The following is a 21,474-nucleotide window of genomic DNA, read 5'->3' on the forward strand; positions in this document are numbered from 1 at the left end:
GGAGACACAGTGTTTGTATAGTAGCTTAAAAATGTTTGGGCACATATTCTGACAATGTCAAAGCTGAGCCTTTTTTAAATTGTGTTTTCTGTTTATTTATCTTTTGTTAATCTAGACTAAAATGTAAAAAATACATACAAATAATAAGGAGAAGGATGGACCAATTCCAGGTTCCAGAGAATATAATTCACTTGATCCACAAATATCGGGAAATGCCCATCCTGTGGAATACAAGGGACCCTTTATATCATAAGAAAAACCTCAGAACGGCAGCACTGAATCAGATAGCAAAACACATGCAGACTTGAATTCCAGACTGCACAGGCAACATGGTCATGGAGAAAATCTCAAACCTCAGGAGCACATATCGAAGAACTTACAAAGATCAAAAAAAAAAAATCAGGAGCAGCAGCAAGTGAGCCAATGGAGCCCAAACTGTGGTACTTCAAGTCGATGGCTTTTTTGGGGGATCAAATGGAGTGCAGGGACTCACTTTCGAGTCTTCCTTCCAGCCTTCCTTCCACGCTTCCTTCCAGCAGAACTTCCACAGATCCACACACCCCTGCAGAGTCCGCCGAGGGGCTGGCTGACATGCACCCAGATATGCGAATCTTCAGTGATGAGGTATAGTAGTTTCCAACATATTTCTTGGCTTCTAATTATTGTTTGTTTATTGACTTGATATTGTAAACAAAAAGCCAAGCTTGGAAAAAAAAACACAAGTCGTGGGCATACAAATAGGTGTCAGGGATGACAACTGCAAGGGTCAGAAGGAGAGTCTGTTCAAGTTAAATGAAGAAAAACTAAAACAGTCTCGAGCATGAAAATGTGTGTGATTTGATTGTGCAAAATATTACATGTCCCTTTTTTTGACACAGGAAGAACAGACCAGCCAGGAGGTGGCAGCTCCTGCGGAAAATGTCAGCCAGGCAGAAGGGGTCAGTGGCAGCCAGGAGGAGGCCGGGCCCAGAGGCGTTCAGCAGGTCCCCAGGCCCAGGCTCAGCACCACCAGCCAGGTTCCTCCCCTCCAGATGAGGCGACCAGGCCTAAGGAGGCGCATGAGGCAGGTGGAGGACGAGAGCCTTCAGATGATTAGGGAGGCTAGTGCTTTAATGAGGGCCCCCCTCAACCCCACTGAAGCCTACAGCGCCTCCGTTGCTCATGAACTGAACCAAGGGGGGAGGAGCAAAGGAGACTGGCAAAGGGCCTGATTAATCAGGTCCTTTGGTGGATACAGAGGGACATGCTGACCAGGGACACTGAGCTAAGTGACCCGGGCCGGCCTGCTCAACATCATCCTCCTGCTGCCAGATCATCCCCACCTGCAAGGGGCCGTGTACGGGTCCGTGGAAGTTCCACTGCAAGGCAGCCTGGAAGGAAGGCTGCAAAGAAGACAAGAAAGTGATTCCCTGCCTTCCAGTTGATTCACCCAAAAAAGTGAGCTTGTTGGACTATCACAGCTTGGGTTCTTTTGGTTATGTGCTGCTGCTTCTGATTTTTTTTCGTGCCTCCTGAGGTTTGCCATTTTCTCCTTGATCATGTTGGAATGCCAAGTCTGCATGTATTTTGCTATCTGATCAAGTGCTGCCGTTCTGGTTATTTATAATTTTTGTATTTGCCAAAATAAATGGCTTTTTGCTTTACGTTAAAACATTGTCTATTGTGTTTTATACTGTGGTGATTAGGCATCAAACATTTAAAAAAATACAATGTGTCATTTACAAAGGACACAAACTCCTTGGGGGGGGGGGGACATTTGGTGTGCCAACTTGGTAAACCACAAAAAAAAAAAACCCACCCAAAAAATATGTTGACATAACTTGCCAACAAAAGAAATCCAAAAAATATAGCAAGTACAAAAAAAACACAATGTTGACATAACTTGAAACCAAAAAGAAAAAAAAAATATATAAGATCAACATTAACTAAAAAGAACATAAATATATACATGTGGAAGACCAAAAAAAAAGATGCAACATCTGGCTAGCAAACATTTAAAAATATTACATCACAAGCAAAAAATATAACATTTCAGTATAGGACTACTCAGTCTAAATAGCATCAGCAAGAGAACGGGTTTATTCTAGCAAGAGAACGAAGAAAAAAAACGAGGCAATAAACGACACAATAGATATTTAAAATTACGAATGTGCCATGTCACAAACAAACGCAAGTTTTACCTGAACGAGCGCTCCCGTCCCCTCATTTTGTCTGAGCATGCGCGGGTTTTTTGTACGATGCTTTTGTGTACTAACCATCGAACATGTCCGACGGACAGGTTTCCAGCGGACATGTTTCTTAGCATGCCAAGAAATTTTTGTCCGCTGGAAAACGGTCGGCTGGACTTTTGTCCGCTGGAAAACAGTCCGATAGGCCGTACACACGACCGAACATGTCCGCTGAAACTGGTCCGCGGACATGTTCGGTCGTGTGTAAGAGGCCTTAGAGAGAAAATAAGAACCAAAATGGCTTTAGTATTGTTCATAGCATATGATGAGCTATGAGCCAATTTAAACTTTAGAGACAAAATGGCCTCCCTCTTGTTCATAATATATATGAATAGGAACAATATCAAAAATGTACAATATGCGACTTTATATGTATTCTTTTAACCCCAAATGTTCTGACAGTTTGTATGTTGTTCCCATGGCTGTATTTGCATATTAGCAGGTTACCCATGTGGCTGTAATAGGAGTATTGGACTATGAGCTAACTTATCAGATGGGCACTCATGCGACTAGTTCATTGTTTTCTTTAAAGTGCTATGGAAAAAATGTTATACAAGTTACATAAGTGGGTAAAATAAGTCCACAGCTATTTTCATTTTTATTTAATATTTTAACATCTACTTGTTAGAACCCAGTGACTATGGTAACAAACGCAGCAGGTGAATCTAAAATAACAACAGTAATTCTTTGCAATAATTTGTTTCATAAATTTTGCTTCAACATACAATTAAGCAAATGTACTGTTGTTGTTCAATGATGTCTACTTCAAGTGCTTTAGTGTAATGGATATCAAAATGCACTTCTCCAAGAAACTTCTGTGGGGGCTCAGATCATTAGAGTCTGCATTATGCTTATCAATTTAAGCAGGTCTGAAGCATTCATTAAAGCTATCTTTTCGTAGACTGACAGCCGAGGAACATTATTTCTGAGTAGCTAGGTAGTTATAACAGAGATCTACTATTTTATAAATAAGCTATGGGCTTTTTTTAACCTGTTAATTAGAAGCCTTACACCTATCACAAAGCGTCCAAATGCAATTAAATTTGTTCATACACTACTTAGAGTAGTCGTTCTCAACCAGGGTTCCCTGGAATCCTGTGGTTACCAAGAGTTCCCTAAACAATGGCAAATGGCTGCCTCTCAGATAAGTAACTATTGAAAATTTACGTTAGAGGGATTATTTCCAATGACCACAATTGTAAGAAGAATTCTTCCCACTGACTACCACACTATTGTACTGCGAGCTGTAGATATAGATTTATTAGTAGGCGTCCCCTGAGCCTGGAAGGTTTTTCAAGTTAAAAAGGTTGAGAAATGCTGAGCTAAAGAGATTACAAGGTATAGTTTTATCAAAGCAACACAAATAATTTAATGTACCTAAAAGTAAACAGAAGAACTGTAGATAAAAATAACAAGATAAAAATCCAGCTTTTTGTTGCAATATTTACCTTAAATGCAGATTTCCCCTGCAGTACATTTTTTCTGCCACTAGATGTCCTCACTCGAATGGCCAGCAACATTAAAACCCCCTCCTCTGAGTCCAGTCATCCTGGACCCTGCTCAGCCTGTGACTGGACAGTGAAAAGAAAGAAAGTACTGAGCTCATCTCTACTGTCATTCTGCTATTTCCTCCTATCAACATGCAAGTACAGGGCCACTGTACAGGGCCTGTAAGAGGCTCTTAACCAGTTGAAAAAAATCTTTAAAATGACGTATTAATGATTACACTGTTGCATTAATTTGCATTTTTATATCTGCCTAGAGTTTAGCTTTATCTTGAAAATACTGGTACTGATAGCTCAACTTCTGTTGGTTTAGTTCCAGTTCCATGGTCACAAAGTCATTTTATCTTCTTGGACCCAGACGCTCTCACTCACCTATAGTGGCACCATAAATCGATAAGATCAGGTTTAGAAGGTATCAAAGCAGCAAAAAAGTTATTATTGATCAATTGCCAGATAGTAGTCCAGCCCCAGCTATGATCAGGGGCATCCCTGTCACTGATATTGAGTTACAACACAACTGATGACACTCTACCTTGTGGGGTAGGCATCATGACTGTCTTAAAAAATCATGGGGTCCCTTTCAGCTTACCTGACAAGTCCCCCCATACCCATAGCTTACCTTATGATCATGATGATCAGTGGAGACTGTAAATGTCAAACTACTGACTTAACTTACTCTTCTGTATTAAACACGACAGAAATAGCGTTTCCAGTGACATTCTTAGGGTGTTAATCAGGGGTCAAGTCCTGGGAAAAAAAGTGTGGGAACTCCCACCCAAGATCCACTTCCCCACCAAAAAAAAAAATTATACGCTCATATGCATAATTACTAAACCGCATGTTTGTCATTGTTCCCAGGAGACATTGCGGAGGTCTGCCGCGAGTTATCGCGTGATTTAGAAAGAATTTTAAGCAAGTTCTTTCTAAATCCCACGATAACTCGCGGCAGACCTCCGCAATGTCTCCTGGGAACAATGACAAAAGCTCCAGGAGACATCGTGCATCGAGGAAGTGACGGAATACCCGCACACTACCCAATGAATCCATATACAGGAAGCAGCCAGTAACATAAGGGTTTCCTAAGGTTCGCCTGCCCTGACAGTGACTCGAGCTGGGCATCGCCGCTTAATGAAGGATTGGCTCGGGCGGCTCGGCTGCTCTAGTCCTGCAAAGGGAACTGCGTTCCTGCTGTGAAAAATGTGCAGGAACTCCATTCCCACGCGTTCCCGCAGGACTTGAGCCCTGGTGTTAATCCCTCCGCAGATCTCTAGCTGTCCCTCCTCATTTAGCTCTTAGTGGCCCTCAGTGACCCTGGTACAGCTCTTTCTTGCCTATCATTTGTAGGGTGGGAACAGGAATTACACTCCTGAACCTCATCTACATGGATACCCATTCTGCTTCCAAGCCAAACCTTGGCCCCCTTACCCAATGGGGCCCAGGCCCAGAAAAGGAGTACAACCTGTCCCTCTCAGCCCAGCCCTTAGAAGCCTATATTAGTTTATTCGCTGTTTTTAAAGTGTCTCATGCTCTTTGCCATGAATTTGTAAAGTGCATTTACAGAAATAATATGGCCATGCACACAAAGCCAACACAGACACACAGTACCTAAAGAAAAAAGTTTAAATAAAGCCTAAAAATGGATTTCACAAATGTTTAAAATGATCACATCTGATTCCAAGCGTGTTGGAAAGTCAATGTTTTCCCTAAAAATTTTAGTTTTTGATTCCATGCCTATCCCTTAACAAAACAAGACTCATTTTTCTTTTGATCAACATCTGGTACCTACTTTTCAAAGCTAGTGTGACCTGCGGCCTGAGTTCAGATAAAGTCCATATATACATTTTTCCTAATTATTTTTCTAACGTCATTGACAGAATTCGTTTTTTGCCTCATGGAAGAAGTGATTTAAAAATAAATTGTGCATTGCAGACAAAATGAACAAGACGTATTGCTGACATAATGAAATATTGTCTTCAATATGCTTGACATGACATGACAACTGACTTTCATTATGCCAATATATTTTCACTATCACACAGTTACAATTACATTTAAAGTATTACTCAATACTCGGGATAGTTCTGTAAGACTGCGCTCTAGAATCAGCCAGGCTGGAAAAGCACAGTTAATGGCAGCAAACAGTTTTAATAACACAGAGGCAGAAACTAATTTATTTGTGTTTTTTTTTTCAATAAATCATGGTAGCTGAATGTTTCACTTAAGTGAGTTTTAGACTGCTGAGTATAATCGGGAGATCACACATTGATTTCCCACTGCTCTCCTGTGCAGGTGAACAAATACCTCCAAGCACAGTCTTTTATCTGTTCTGAAATGATGGCATTTGAGAAATTATTTCAAGAGATGTGGAACGTTTTTGCTGTAATTGCTTCATCTTCATAGAGAATTCTCGTGCTGTAGGTGATAAATGTTTTTGAAACAGATTTTAAGCATATTATGATCGCTCAGTTGAATATCCTCTCTATTTAAATCATAGCTTCAACTTTTTGTGACATGTAACATTACAAAACAATGCAAAAAAATATTTGGAAATAATATTTATTAAAGGGGTTGTAAACCCTCATTTTTTGGGGGGGTTTAAAATAACAAACATATCCTACTTGCCTCAACTGTGCAGTTAATTTTTTACAGAGTGGCTCCGAACATCTTCTTCTGGGGTCCCCCAATGGCACTCACGGCTCCTCCCCCGCATTGGTAAACCCCCTAGAAGAAGCACTCTCCCTGGGGGTTACCATGCCGGCGTGCTCCCGAGTCCAGCATTTGCGTCCATAGACACAGAATGCCGGACTTGGCTCTGCCCCCCAGAACCTGCGTCATTGAATTTGATTGACTACAGCTGGAGCCAATGGCTGCCATCAATCTATCCAATCAAGAGCCGAGAACCCTGGCCAGAGAGGTAGAGCGCTTCTCCAGCAGGGGGAACGCGAACAGGCTCAGGTGAGTAAAACGGGGGGGGGCTGCTCAGTGACAGAAGTTTATTCACCTTAATGCATAGGATGCATAGGATGCATTATACCTACCCCTTTAAAGCTAAAATGTAGGTATCATTTTTACATATTTACATTGGTTCAGCTTGGATCAGGTATAGCACATGAGTGAGTAACGTGTATAGCGCTGCAGCAGGATGCGAAGCAGTGGATTGTGTCACAAATAGGGATACTATTCTGAACCTCCCCAAGCTATCCCAACAGGTAGCTGTCACTGTGTATCCCTAATCATGAACAACCAAAGCATTCCCCACCCCACAGCCACACATATACAAGGGACACGTACACATGGCTGCCGGGCAGGGAATGCATTGACTGCTTATATTTGGTTGTCCGCAGTGACAGCTTCCTGGTGGGGTAGCTCAGACAGGTACAGACTATTATCTGAACCTGCCTGAGCTCATCCCTGATTACAAGATGCTGAAATCAACTTTATTAAAAATACATCAAAGGATGTTTAGATAACACATAACTACAATAATTAGATTTTTCTCTATATACCAGCTTTGCACAGGTTCTAGAAATGTCAATTGTGCTAAATACCCTTTACAGCCCCATTAAATCTTGCATGTTAAAGCATGTCAACCACGATTTACTGCAGGCTGTCAGTTGGGCTACCAGCTGAGCAGTAGCTCAATGTGCATTCCCACTGTGTACATACAGGGATCACCTCCCTTCAGCAAATCAAGAGACTGAAAAACCAGCACCACAGAAGAAGACAGTGGCTGGCAAGGGATGTAACCTCTGCATTGCTGGAAGGTAGAGCTGAATATTTCAAAGAGTTTAGTTCCACCTTTAAGGGCAACACAACAGTCAGGTTGCAATGTGTATGATAATCTTAATCTAGAAGTCCCTGCAATCTAATGCAGCCTATGTTCACAGAGCACCCCTACAGCTAGCTGTATAAACAATAAGATTTAAACCTAAAAGCAAATATACATGTAAATACTGGCTGCAAGAAACTGGTTCCCAAGTCACCAGATTACTAATTTTCCCCCAGAAGGGCTGCTGCAATTGGCACAGGTTTAGGCAACCAGGCACACTTTTGGCTCAATGAACAGTTTGATGCCCTGTACACATGACCGGGATTCCCGATGGCAAAAGGTCCGTCGGAAATCCCGAGGGGAAAACCGAGAACCTGCTCGCTACTTTTTCCCCGTACACACGTTCGGTTTTCCCATCAGGAAAACTCCAATGAGAGCTTTTCCTCGGGAATCCCGACCGTGTGTATGCTCCATTGGTATGTTTCCCCACAGGAAAACTGCCAAAACTGCAGTTTTTCCACCGGGAAAAAGTCTGCCGGGAATCCCGATGGGAAAAAAGAGCTAGTTCTCTTTTTTTTTGCTGGCCGATTCCGGCAGTTTTCCCATCTGAAAAACTGCGATGGAGCATACATACAGCCAGGATTCCCGGCCAAAAGCTCTCCTCACAGTTTTCCCGTCGGAAAACCTGGTCGTTTGTACGGGTCATAAGAGTTGCCTTTTTAATATTTATTGCTAATCAAACTTGGATAGGGCATATGGAGCTGTGGGATACTCCATAAGCCCTGCACAGTAATGAGAAGACACTCTTCACCCTGTCACTACTCCTTAGGGCTATCCCTTTAGTAGGTAATGGTTCAGAAAATAGACAGCACTGAGACACCATCAGAAATTTCCCAGGCCAGCTAAGCACTAGTATGAGCATAGGTGGAATTTCACCTGGGCTGCCTAGAAGAGTAGCAACCCTTCAGACTGGGAATTACTCCTCCTGGACTAGAACCAGGTAACTCAGACTATGTATGCGCCCTCGCCACCCAGTCACCTTTTGGACAATCTCCCCTAGGTATTGGCTGAGACCACATAAATATTCAGGTTGCTGATTTACCTTCCCAGCCCACTACATTCTAGAATCCTCCAGAAGGTGGGGGAAACAACCAAACCTACAGCCAGTGGAGCCCAGAACACCCCAAAGCAATTACAAGCCACTGATTATGGAGAAGCCAAAAAATAAATTTACCTAACCACCCTAACAACCTGTCTGGAAGGGTTCTACACTAACAAAATAGAATGGGCAGACTTGTTCACCACAGAACAAATGCCTGAAGGAAAACTGAACTATGGGTTACTTGTGCCAAGTCGCCTCAACAGTTGTCTTTCCAGCAATGCAAAAGTGGGAGATATAAAGGCCATGCCAGGAGAGAAGATTCAACTGTTCACACCAACCTACTAAGGTCAGTCGTCAGAACCAGGAGTACTACACAGAATTATATAATTAAAAAAGTAGCTGGTTATTTTGATATTTAGCTGGCTAGGGGTCCAGTCTTTTGCTGCCAGTAGGGAAGAGGAGGAAGGCAGGTAGGGTGTACATTATAGGGAGATTATTCATATTTATTGCTGCCTTCAGGGGATTTTTATAATGAATTGCTGCCTGGGGAGGCTTTATACAGGTATATTTTTGTTACCAGGGGGAATATTAGTTTTAGTTTATTGCTGCATGAAATAAAACATTAAAATTAATTGCTACCTAAGAGAATTATTTAAAAAAATTCTGCTTGAGGGAAAGGGGGATAATATAACTTGTGATTACCTAGGGGGATTAGTATAATTTACTGCTGCCTTTTGGAGGATTATACGTTTTTTTCTGTTTGGATTAAAATTATTGTTGTCTGGAGAGGGTTTATTGTGATATATACAGTATATACAGTACATTGAAGAAAGAAAGTGATAACTGTGCTAACTACAGTGTATATTAAATGTTTCTAAGAAAAAGTGATAAATCCGCACTTAGGTAAGCCAAACAGAGGTTGCAGCCCCCCTAAAAACTCCCTAAGGAGAATCAAAGTGTAAATGGAAAAACAGGGGTAATGGCACTACCTCCCATTAAGTGCTCATCAAATATCAGTGAAAGAGGTGTCTAAACACCAATATGAAATGTGACCCCTCATATGTTACCAACAAAACAATGAAGCCTCCTGATGGGGCTAATAAATATAAACAATGTGATCCTTAATATAGTCTATATGTGTAATACAATGTATAAACCAGCAAAAAATGACTAATTTATATGTATAACACAGTATATAGACCATGCACAAAAATAACTATAGTGACCGTAAAGTGCATCAATCAATAATGTCCATCGACATATAATAAATCACCAAATAATAAATATAAAGTGTCCAGTGCAGCTATGGTGTGTGACACCAAAGAAATATAAATGACAGCTCTATGGTATACGGTCCAAATTGAAATCCAATAAATAAACACAAAACTGTTAAATTCTTCAAAGTGGCTCCAAGTGACAAAGGTGCTCTTAGTTGGCAAATGGTGACTTCTGTGACTCCTCTTGTGTCCCCGCTTACCAGATCTTAGAACCCATAAAGGGGTATCAGGCATGTCGGGTATAGTTCTGGCTTGTCCACCCAGGGGGGTCTTGCATCCAAACTGAAGCAGTCGCTCCTGCTCCTAAATTATGTAGTACCCTAAAAAACTACCATCAAAATATTCCCTATACACTTGTATAAAACAAAACATATATCCCAAAAGTCAATCCCCAAGCAAATCAAAAAACAAATAGATAGGAAAGTCCAAATTCTCAAAATATATTAAAGTCCCAGTGTGTATCTTCAGTTCTATTCAACTGTAGATTTGTGAAATCAGCCACTCATCCGTGACATCCATGACTCAACACAGCTGTGTTCCACCAGTAAGTGATGGCACCACCACCTTTTAAAATGGCCACTCACCAGAAGTAAACTATAGGTATGCCTTTGGTTCATCTATGGGATAACCACTCCACTCATAAGACCCCTTTCACACTGAGGAGTTTTTCAGGCGGTACAGCACTAAAAATAGTGCTGCTATACCGCCTGAAAAACTCCTGCCCAGCAACCTCAATGTGAAAGCCCGAGGGCTTTCACACTGAGGCGATGCGCTGGCGGGAGACCAAAAAATCTCCTGTTAGCAGCATCTTTGGAGCGGTGAGAAGAGCAGCGTGTATACCGCTCCTTCACCGCTCCTTCCCATTCAAAACAATGGGAACCGCGGCAATACCGCCCGCAATGCGCCTCTGCAGAGGCGCATTGCTGGCGGTATTAACCCTTTATGGGCCGCTAGCAGGGGTTAATACCGCACCGCTAGCAGCCGATTCCCGCAGCAATCCCGGCGGTATAACGCTGCTATTTTTAGCGGCGTTATACCGCCACTGCGGCTCCCGCTCCAGTCTGAAAGGGGCCTTAGGATCAGCCTGAAGCTTTTTCCCAGTCAGCGTATCAGCTTGTGAGCAATTGGCTTCTTAAGTTCTCTTATTGGTTATTATCAGGATCTCATAGGAACATTTTTTTATTAATAAAAAAGTTAAAGTTAAAAACTATTGCACTTACGATTTTCAGTGCCCATGGGCCGGCACCAAACCTTTCCAGCAGCGTATATGAAGCTGATGTCCCAACAAGTGTTCCCCTGTTTGGCATGTGGTCCAAGCCTCCTGAAGCTTCCTGAAAAAATTGATTGCGAAACGTGTAAACGCTGCTTGAATTGCACTGGCAGTGCACTTGGAAGTGCAGTCGCTGTAAATCTAAGGGGTAGATTGAAATGAGGAGAAGCTCTGTTGATTTTATCATCCAATCACGTGCAAGCTAAAATGCTGTTTTTTATCTTCCAATTGCAAGTGCAGTTGGAAGTGCAGTTGCTTTTGATCTAAGGGGAAGATATGAAATTAGGGGAAGCTTTGCTGCTTTTATCATCCATTCATGTACAAGCAAAAATTATGTTTTTTATTTTCCTTGCATGTCCCCCTCAGATCTACAGTGACTGCACTTCCAAGTGTACTTGCAGTGCAAAATGAATTTTCCTTTAGTAAATAACCTCCACTGTGTCATTTGTTAAAATATTTCTTTGTGCAAATATTATACCTGTAGGCCTTTTCTGATATTTACATACCTTTTTGGTCTAATTATATCATAATGTTTTCTCAAGTGAACTTACTAAGGATGAATCACATCTTCCTGATATTCGGTGTTTATGATATTCTCTAATTATTATTTTTTTCAAGGCAAGAGAGACATTTGTTCAGAAACATTTGCTCACCAACACCTCTTCAGTCTCCTCAATAAAAGGACAATTTGGAGCTATCTCTACCTTTATCTTTTTAAAGCCTTGTGTCTAAAGGGTTTTCTCCCCATATAAGTCTATGGGGAAGCAAATGCAGCTTGCAGGAGGTCAACTGCCGGTCAGATGGAGCTTGCAATGAATTCTTAATGATCACAGAAGCTTCTTAAACTGATGTCCATTGACACAAGCTCAAAGCCTGTTGACAAACGGAGTCAACACAGAGCCCAATAAACAGTTGGCTTTTGTCCAAGAGTTCACTTTCTTACTCTTTGAGGTCCTTGTCCTATGGTTTACTGGGGTGGAAATTTCTATGTCAATTAACTGTGCCACCCCTATCTCCAATGCCATACAATGGCAGCCTATTGCACCTACATGTAGTTTAATAAAAGAAAATAAGCTGCTGTCAGGGAGTCAGCAGGGCAAAGGATAGAAAATCAGCAGGGGAGTGTACAGGAATTGGTAGGGCAGTGTACAAGGGGTCAGTAGGGCAGAGGACAGGGTCCAGCAGGGTGGAAAACAGGGGTCGGAGAGGCAGAAGACAGGGGTCAGCAGGGCAGTGTTCAGGGTTTAGCAGGTCAGAGGACAGGAGTCAGCAGGGCAGAGGACAGGGGTCACTGCTGTCAGAGGACAGAGGTCACTGCTGGCAGGAAAGAGGACAGATTTTACTGCTGGTAGAGCTTTTTGCATCCCTGAACTTGGCACAGGCAGCAGAGCTCCTCCTCCACACACTATACAAACCTAAGATCGGATTATCTTACAAACAGTCAGGATCTGCAAAGTGTGTAGCTGGCTACGGCAGCTGCACTGCCGTTTCAATCCAGGCCCCTGAATTTGAGACAGTAAGCTTAAAGGGGTTGTAAACCCCCATGTTAAAATTCCTGGCAGTCACCGGCCCCCCAGCCCTCCCATTTTATTTACCTGAGCCGTGAAATTCGCTCGGCGGTGCTGGGCTCTGTCTCTCTCCACGGAGTCCCTGGCTCTTGATTGGATAGATTGATAGCAGCACAACCATTGGCTCCCACTGCTGTCAATCAAATCCAATGATGCGGGTGCCGGGGGGTGGTGCTGAGTCATACATTTGGCGTATATGTACGCCGAATGAATGTCTCAGGAGCGCACCCGCAACATAACCCCCTGGGAGAGCACTTTTCCTAGGGGGTTATCTGATGCGGGGAGGAGCTGTGGGAACCACTTAGGGACCACAAAAGTCGGTAATTTTGGCCTCATCTGACCAGAGTACCTTCTTCCACATGTTTGCTGTTGCCCCCCATATGGCTTTTCGAAAACTGAAAACAGGACTTCTTATGGCTTTCTTTCAACAATGGCTTTCTTCTTGCCACTCTTCCATAAACGCCACATTTGTGGAGTGCATGACTTATGCCGTGTACACACGGTCAGAATTTCCGACAACAAATGTTCGATGTGAGCTTGTTGTCGGAAAATCTGACTGTGTGTATGCTCCTTCGGACATTAGCTGTCGGAATTTCAGACAACATATATTTGAGTTCTCAATTTTTCTGACAACAAAAGTTCTTGTCGGAAATTCTGATTGTTTGTAGCCAATTCCCACGCACAAAATCAACGCATGCTCGGAACTTCTTTTTTCCCTGCTCGTCGTACGTGTTGTACGTCACCGCGTTCTTGATGTTCGAAATTTCCAACAACATTTGTGTGACCGTGTGTATGCAAGGCAAGTTTGAGCCAACATCTGTTGGAAGAAAAACCACGGTTTTGTTGTTGGAATGTCCAATCGTGTGTACGCGGCATAATAGTTGTTCTGTGGACAGATTCTCTCACCTGAGCTGTGGCTCTCTGCAGCTCCCCCAGCTTTACCATGGGCCTCTTGGCTGCTGCTCTGATTAATGCTCTCTTTGCCTGGCCTGTCAGTTTTGGTGGACGGCCACGTCTTGGTAGGTTTGCAGTTGTGCCATACTCTTAATTTTTTGATGATGGTTAGAACAGTGCTCCATGAGATTTTCAAAGCTTGGGATATTTTTATAACCTAACCCTGCTTTAAACTTCTCCACAACTATTATCCCTGACCTGTCTGGTGTGTTCCTTGGCCTTCAAAATGCTGTTTGTTCACTAAGGCCCCTTTCACACTGGGGCGGGAGCCGCGGTGGCGGTATAGCGCCGCTAAAAATAGCGCCGGATTTTCCGTGGAATTCAGCCGCTAGCGGTGCGGTATTAATCCCCACCAATGGCCAATAAAGGGTTAATACCGCCCGCAATGCGCCTCTGCAGAGGTACATTGCGGGTGGTATTGCCGCGGTTTCCCATTGTTTTAAATGGGAAGGAGCGGGGAAGGAGCGGTATACACACCGCTCCTCTCACCGCTTCAAAAATGCTGCTAGCAGTAGATTTTTTTCTCTCCTGCCAGCGCATCGCCTCAGTGTGAACGTCATCCGGCTTTCACATTGAGGTTGCTGGGCAGGAGTTTTTCAGGCGATATAGCAGCGTTATTTTTAGCGCTGTACCACCTGAAAAACTCCTCAGTGTGAAAGGGGTCTAAGGTTCTCAAACAAACCTATGCAGACTTCACAGAAAGCTGTATTTATACTGAGATTAAATTACACACAGGTATTTACTAATTAGGTGACTTCTGAAGGCAATTGGCCCCACTCGATTTTAGTTAAGGGTATCAGAGTAAAGGGGGCTGAATACAAATGCACGCCACACTTTTCAGATATTTATTTGTAAAAAAATGTGAACATTTTTTTATTTTCTTTATACTTTACAATTATGTGCCACTTTGTGTTGGTCTATCACATAAAATCCCAATAAAATACATTTAAGTTTTTGGTCCATTTGGGGGCATGACAAAATGTGGAAAATGTCATGGGGTATAAACACTTTTTCAAGGTACTGTATAACTTATGAGCAGGATTCTAGAATTAGTGTTAAAGATAGGAAACATTGAAATGTACTTATGCTTCAGGATAGAAGTTTTTATTAATTAGTGAGACATATTTCTTATTAAAGAATAATGTGAACAAATGTGCTTGGAGAAAAACATGCATAATGACTACACAAATATAAAGGCTTTGCGATCCAGCTGGTACTCCACAAAGTATCATACATTGGTTGACAATGATTTATTTTGCAGTGAAATGCTCAATTTCCTGTGGGAATATAATATTTAGACTAATGTGTTTTTTTTCTGTCCTACCAAGGTTTCACTGGGAAGCCATTGAAAAGATTTGAGAGCTTAGATGGCCTAACCCAACAGCAAATAATTACTAGAGTGGAATGGTTTGTGGAAGAAATGAAAAAACATGATATTTTACCTCAAAGTGTTAATATCAACTGCCGAAGCATTGCACTAAGGAACAAAGATCACGTATGTACAATCAGAATTATTCATGACTGAGGTATTGTAGATGCTATGACTGCCATGACCTCAACATAATTACCTAAAGTAAAAAAAAAAAAAAACACACAAATGAATCAAATGATAACTATCTTTATTTGGCATGTAAATGGCCAAAGCCCTTTTAGTAACAAACATTACATACTTTTAATACAAAGTATAATTTTTTATTATCAGACCAGAACAACAACAATATAAATAACTCACCTCATAATAGATCTAAGGTTTTTTGAAGGCGCATGTAATCTACTAACTGGCTATATCTGCAATCAAAGTCCACATCAAGGTCCCCAGCTGCAACATCACCTCTGTGGGGAAAATTGAGTACCAAGCTACCACAGTGGCGGCTGCTGTTTTTTTGTTTGAGGGGGCAAACAACTGACCTCCGCGCGGCAACTCAAAGGTCCCCCCCCCCCGCTGTCCACCAGTCGGTCCAACGGCACTTATCCCATTTAGGTGGTGAGGACCGAACATCAATGCAACAGCAGTGGGGACCAGGAATCCAGGCATCGGCGGGGACCGGGCGGTTATTCTCCTCCTCACTTTCGCTGTGCGTCTCCTCCCCTCCTCCTAGGCATCTAATAGGATCGCCTGTCCATTCAGCCAGTCGGGTGATAGATATCAGTCCCTCTTCCCTATTGGTGGGAGAAGGATCAGTGTTGGAACAGCGAATACCCTATTTTGAAGCCTATTAGAGCCTATGGATCTAATCAGGTGCTTTAAAAAAAGCCCTGGATGCTGTAATATATGCACCCGGTGACCCGAAAGGGGCCGGACACATGAATAGGGGCAGCCATGGATAGATTCATGCTATGCATGAATCTATCCATCACCATATAAGGGGTGACGAGGAGAGAGAGGAGTGGCGCCCACACACACCTAATGAACGGGTCGCCCCTGAGATAACACCTGATACAGCCCAGAGCCTAATAACTAATATCACATAACTGACTTTACTTAATGGGTAAACCCATACCTGAGATGGGCCCAACCCATCATTCTTCAAAAATGTTTTACCATCTCTGCCTTCACAAACCCTGAGACTTCCACAGATGCCCAAGCATGAAACCTTATGCCGCGTACACATGATCGTTTTTCGGCATGGAAAAAAAAGAGTTGTTTTTCAGAATGTCCAAAAAACAAAGTTTTTCCAACTTCATCATTAAAAACGATGTTGCCCACACACCATCGTTTTTGAAAAATGATGAACAAAGCGCGGTGACGTACAACACGTACGACGGCACTCTAAAGGGGAAGTTCTATTCACCTTTGGGCTGCTTTTAGCTGATTTATTGTTAGTAAAAGATGATTAGCGCTTTTTTGTCTGTTACAGCGTGATGAATGTGCTTACTCCATTATGAATGGTAGCACTCCCGTCTCATAACTTGCTTCTGGGCATGCACGGGTTTAAAACGTTGTTTTTGCCCACACACGATCATTTTTTACAACCCGAAAAACGTTTTTTTTTAAAACGACGTTAAAAAAAAATGCAGCATGTTCGAATTTTTTTTTTGTCGTTTTTCAGAAGCCGAAAAACGATGTGAAGCCCACACACGATCATTTTAAATGACATTTTTAAAAACGATGTTTTTTTTCATGCCGAAAAACGATCGTGTATACGCGGCATTACACTTGGGTGGCCCACCATAACCTAAGCACACAATTTATTTCATCCTGTAAGCTCAAAAACCTCATCTCTATACCAAAGAGCCCTCTTACCACACAAATAAAGCCATGTATCCCTCTTTGGCCATTTGCCAAGTAGACCTGCTCGCAATGTCAGACCAGAAAGTAGTGTCCCGAAAAAAGGACCTCAATTGCCGAAAATCAAACTTGATATCTCATTGATCCCAAGATCAATACTTCCAACATGCAACAAAATAATTTTCCAGGGGTCTATACAGCGAGGCATATAGGTAAACCTCTGGTAAAACCAAAGATCACAGCATACCTGTGACCCCAATCCACCTCACCTTGACCTCGTTCCATGGAAATCCCAACTGCCTGCCTTTCAGTCTGACTTAAGCCCTCTTGACACCCCAGAAAACATATGAATGGCCGAGTATCCATACCAAACATTCTGTAAAATTCCTCTCCATTCCGCCTCCAATGCCAACTGACAGAATCTATCCCACTGGAAGCGAGATAACTCAATGGCCACTGTGTTAAAACTCCTGGCACATGAACAGCATTTACTGTACAAATAAATTCAGATGTAGGCATTGTAAAATGAAATGCCTAAGCAAGTAAATGTCCAGTGGAGAAGAAGCTAAAATGGTCTTAATGGCTTACGCTAATCCTATGTTATCACAGTTAAATCTGACCTGCTTGCTCCTAAATTCATGACCCCATAGCTCAACAGCTAACACTATGAGTTATGCTGTGTACACACGATCGGTCAAACCGATGAGAACGTTTTCATCAGACCAAACCGATCGTGTGTAGGCCCCATTGGTTATTTATCCATAGGTTAAAAAAGAGCCATCTTGTTTTAAATTTAACCGATGGATACCTAACCGATCCGCCTGTAGGCACGTCCATCGGTTAAAAATCCACGTATGCTCAGAATCAAGTCGACGCATGCTTGGAAGCATTGAACTTCATTTTTTTCAGCACGTCGTTGTGTTTTTATGTCACTGCATTCTGACAGAATCGTTTTTTTAACCGATGGTGTGTAGGCACGACTGACCATCAGTCAGCTTCATCGGTTAACCAATGAAAACGGTCTATCAGACCGTTCTCATCGGATGGACCGATCGCGTGTACGCGACATAACATTTCCAGTAGCACAAATTGCATAGACAATCCAAACTCCTCCATGAATCAGATCAACTCCCTGTGCTCCAGCAATTGTGAAAATATGCTGCATACCCCACGAACCTATCCATCCATATACATAGCTAAATCATCCATATACAAGCTTGGGTCAGAGCCACTGTACTAACAAATCAATGTACAGCGATCTCTCTTGCTGTTCTACTGTGTTCTGACAGGGGGACAGCCCCCAGACCAGAACACTCCAATCAGCGCCTTCAGCCTTAGGCTGAGAGCACTGATCAGGAGCCGGTCAGTTGCTGGTTTTACAGCATGCTCATCGAACAGAAGACTGCCGAACGGCCGGCTTCTGTTGGACTGGCTGCCATACACACAGGTCAAATGTTTGCTGGTTCCTATTGAACCAGCCGATGTCGCCTGACATTCGGCCCATGTGTACTAGGCTTTAGCAGATGACAGTTTACAAGAACTTGGTGGGTAATGGTTGCTTGAGCCTACTGTTAAGTTGTTTTACTCTTAAGTAGCACCTGCAAGGTCAGAGCTGCTGCTAGTGACAGCTTGAAAATGTAGCAAATGTTCCCGTCGCACAGGTTTTTCCCATTTTGGAAATCTTTTTTTAAAACAGTATTTAATCCAAAAGCAAACATTTCCTATATTGCAGCTTCATAGATGTAGTGACTGTATTCGTTTATTTTTTAAACTTTCATCTTCTACTGTCATCTGATAATCCAGCCAGCAAGTCGTTTGTTGTTTTTCACAGCACAAACTCTCAAGCAGAATGTATCAGTTTACATGGAAGCTGGATTCAAATGATCAGCTTTTATTTATTCATGCAAAACTTTTATAGGAAAAGGAAAAACTGTTTGCTGTAGCCGGTTAAAGCGTAACCTTGACTTCAATTTGTTAGTGGTTCTACTTCTGCTAATACATTTAACCCTCCCCCCCCAAACTGACAGTGATGCTGTCTGCTGTACCTCCTCTGCTCATTCCTTTAGAGTTCGGTCTCCCTAATACTTGAGGTGTGTTATTAGAAACTGGCCGGCTTCTGTCAGACCGGCTGCCCTACGGATGGGCCAAATGTTGGCCGTTTTCTATTAAACCAAGCAATTCCGCCCGATATTTGGCCAGTGTGTATGCCCCTTAAAAAGCATGTTGAGGGCTCTGATCAGTGCAGACAGGCAAAATATCATAACCACTACAAAAATACCAGTGTATTATAGAACTAGAGAGAAAACTTGTGAATTGCTGGGAAGATAAAAAATGATTTAGAAAATAATAGCATGGGAAACATTTGTTCCCCCCCATTATTTTGCATCCTTATGATATGCATTCATTAAGAGGGAGTTTTATTTCTACCTTATAAAGAACAGAAAACTTAATCACACAGTTAGATGTATTTTTTTTTTTATAGTTTTCCACTAGAGATTTGCTTTGTTTGTCACCAAGGGAACAGTGCAACTCCATGATCGAAACCATTTTGCACTCAATACTTTGAACATAAATTATCTTTCTGGCAAGAAGTCCCATGAGTCCTGTAAACTGAAGTCACAGAACAGTATACACTTTGTAAAATGCTGCGTGTGTCTCATAATTCTTTCTTAACTTTGTAGGCTCAGTCATCACACATTTAGTATATTAGCCAATACATTTTTAGAAATTGCAGGGAGTGAAACATTATTGTAGAGGGCCATAAAATTCACCAAAAATGGAACAGTAATGAGTACATAAAGTCTGTAAAAATGTATTCACATCCATACTACAAAATGTAATAGTATTTTATTTTGCTACTTCCTAGCATAAGAAATCACATGGAGCATAATATTAAGGGATCTGATGTGAGGCTATGATTTTCAAATTGCCTTCATAATCCTTTAGTAAGTCATAACACTTCTTAGTAAAAGAGTTAGAATCTGTGCTATCATGCAGAAAAAGGCATTTATATTTACATGCAAATGCCAACCCAGGATACTTTTGAAAAAAAAAGCTCTTCCTCATCTTATGTAACCCCTCGTCCTTGACTGATTTGAGTAGCACAGTACTTAATCAGCCTGTGCCTGGCCAAGCTACAAATGGTGCTCAATGTACCCTGCACTGATAATAAAATTAATACTGTCCTACCCTAGATGCCAACATGAGGGATCTTGTAAGGGGGTTGCTGATTGACAGCATGCTCCACTAAGCAGTCCAGTCAGGGAAAAGAACAATCCGACAACACCAACAGCTAATTTAGGCACAACTAAAAAAAGGTATATTAAAATGGTGTGTGATGCAAGTTAGACATTTTTTACTATTTAGACTGTCACAAAAATCGGTGATGATATCCTCAAGTTAGCAACTCAAAGCAACCAGTCAAAATGTACCTTTCTTCTGTTTTGTAGGTCAGTAGGATGAATGATTATTTCTTATTTCTAGGTTTCTACATTTTTCCAACAGTATTCACATTAATCTTGTGAATAATACCTCTGTTGGACATTTATGGAAAATTCCAACACAGAGGAAAGGTTTTTTCTTTAGTGAGATGGGTGTCACGAGAGCCTTTCCAGATGAGATAAAAAGCAGCAAGGTCTTCTTTCTTTGCAGAATGCAGTTGTTGGATTTTATCTACAGATTATATTTAAATGTCATAAACTGTGCTCAGAAATGTATCAAGCACCTTACACACGATCAGTCCATCCGATGAGAACGGTCTGAAGTACCGTTCTCATCGGTTAACCAATGAAGCTGACTGATGGTCTGTCGCGCCTACATACCATCGGTTAAAAAAACGATCGTGTCAGAACGCGGTGACGTAAAACACAACGACGTGCTGAAAAAAACAAAGTTCAATGCTTCCAAGCATGCGTCGACTTGATTCTGAGCATGCGTGGATTTTTAACCGATGGTTGTGCCTACTAACGATCGGTTTTGGTTAAATTTAAAGCAAGTTGGCTTTTTTTTAACCGATGGTTAAATAACCTATGGGGCCCACACACGATCAGTTTTGACTGATGAAAACGGTCCATCAGACCATTGTCCTCTGGTTAACCTATCGTGTGTATGAGGCCTTACTCTACAGGTAGATATAATATACATCTTGTGGAACTATATGTTTCTGAGTGCTAGTGAAACATGGCAGCAATATGACATTCTGAGAATTGTAGGTTAAAAGATGCCATGGCGTAATGGAACTTGTAGGTGAAAAGGTACAATGCCATACTGGGGTTTTTAGGAGGATAAGGTACCATGACATATTGTAACTTGTCGGTGAAAAGGTGTCATGCCATACTGGGGTTTTTAGGAGGTACCATGACATATTGTAACTTGTCGGTGAAAAGGTGTCATGCCATACTGGGGTTTTTAGGAGGTACCATGACATATTGTAACTTGTCGGTGAAAAGGTGTCATGCCATACTGGGGTTTTTAGGAGGATATGGTACCATGACATATTGTAACTTGTCGGTGAAAAGGTGTCATGCCATACTGGGGTTTTTAGGAGGATAAGGTACCATGACAATATTGTAA

At 42.0% G+C, this 21,474-nt stretch overlaps 1 protein-coding gene across 1 annotated transcript in view; it reads left to right on the forward strand.

Annotated features, from left to right (window-relative positions):
- The window catches only part of LOC120930413, a 147,293-nt gene that overhangs the window by 38,219 nt on the left and 87,600 nt on the right, over positions 1-21,474 (forward strand). The window contains exon 3 of the mRNA XM_040341600.1: positions 15,002-15,168. Within this exon, the coding sequence (XP_040197534.1) occupies positions 15,002-15,168 (167 nt within the window). The remainder of the gene's footprint in view (positions 1-15,001; positions 15,169-21,474) is intronic.

Source organism: Rana temporaria, chromosome 3, assembly GCF_905171775.1.
Source record: "Rana temporaria chromosome 3, aRanTem1.1, whole genome shotgun sequence".
Lineage (NCBI taxonomy): Eukaryota > Metazoa > Chordata > Amphibia > Anura > Ranidae > Rana > Rana temporaria.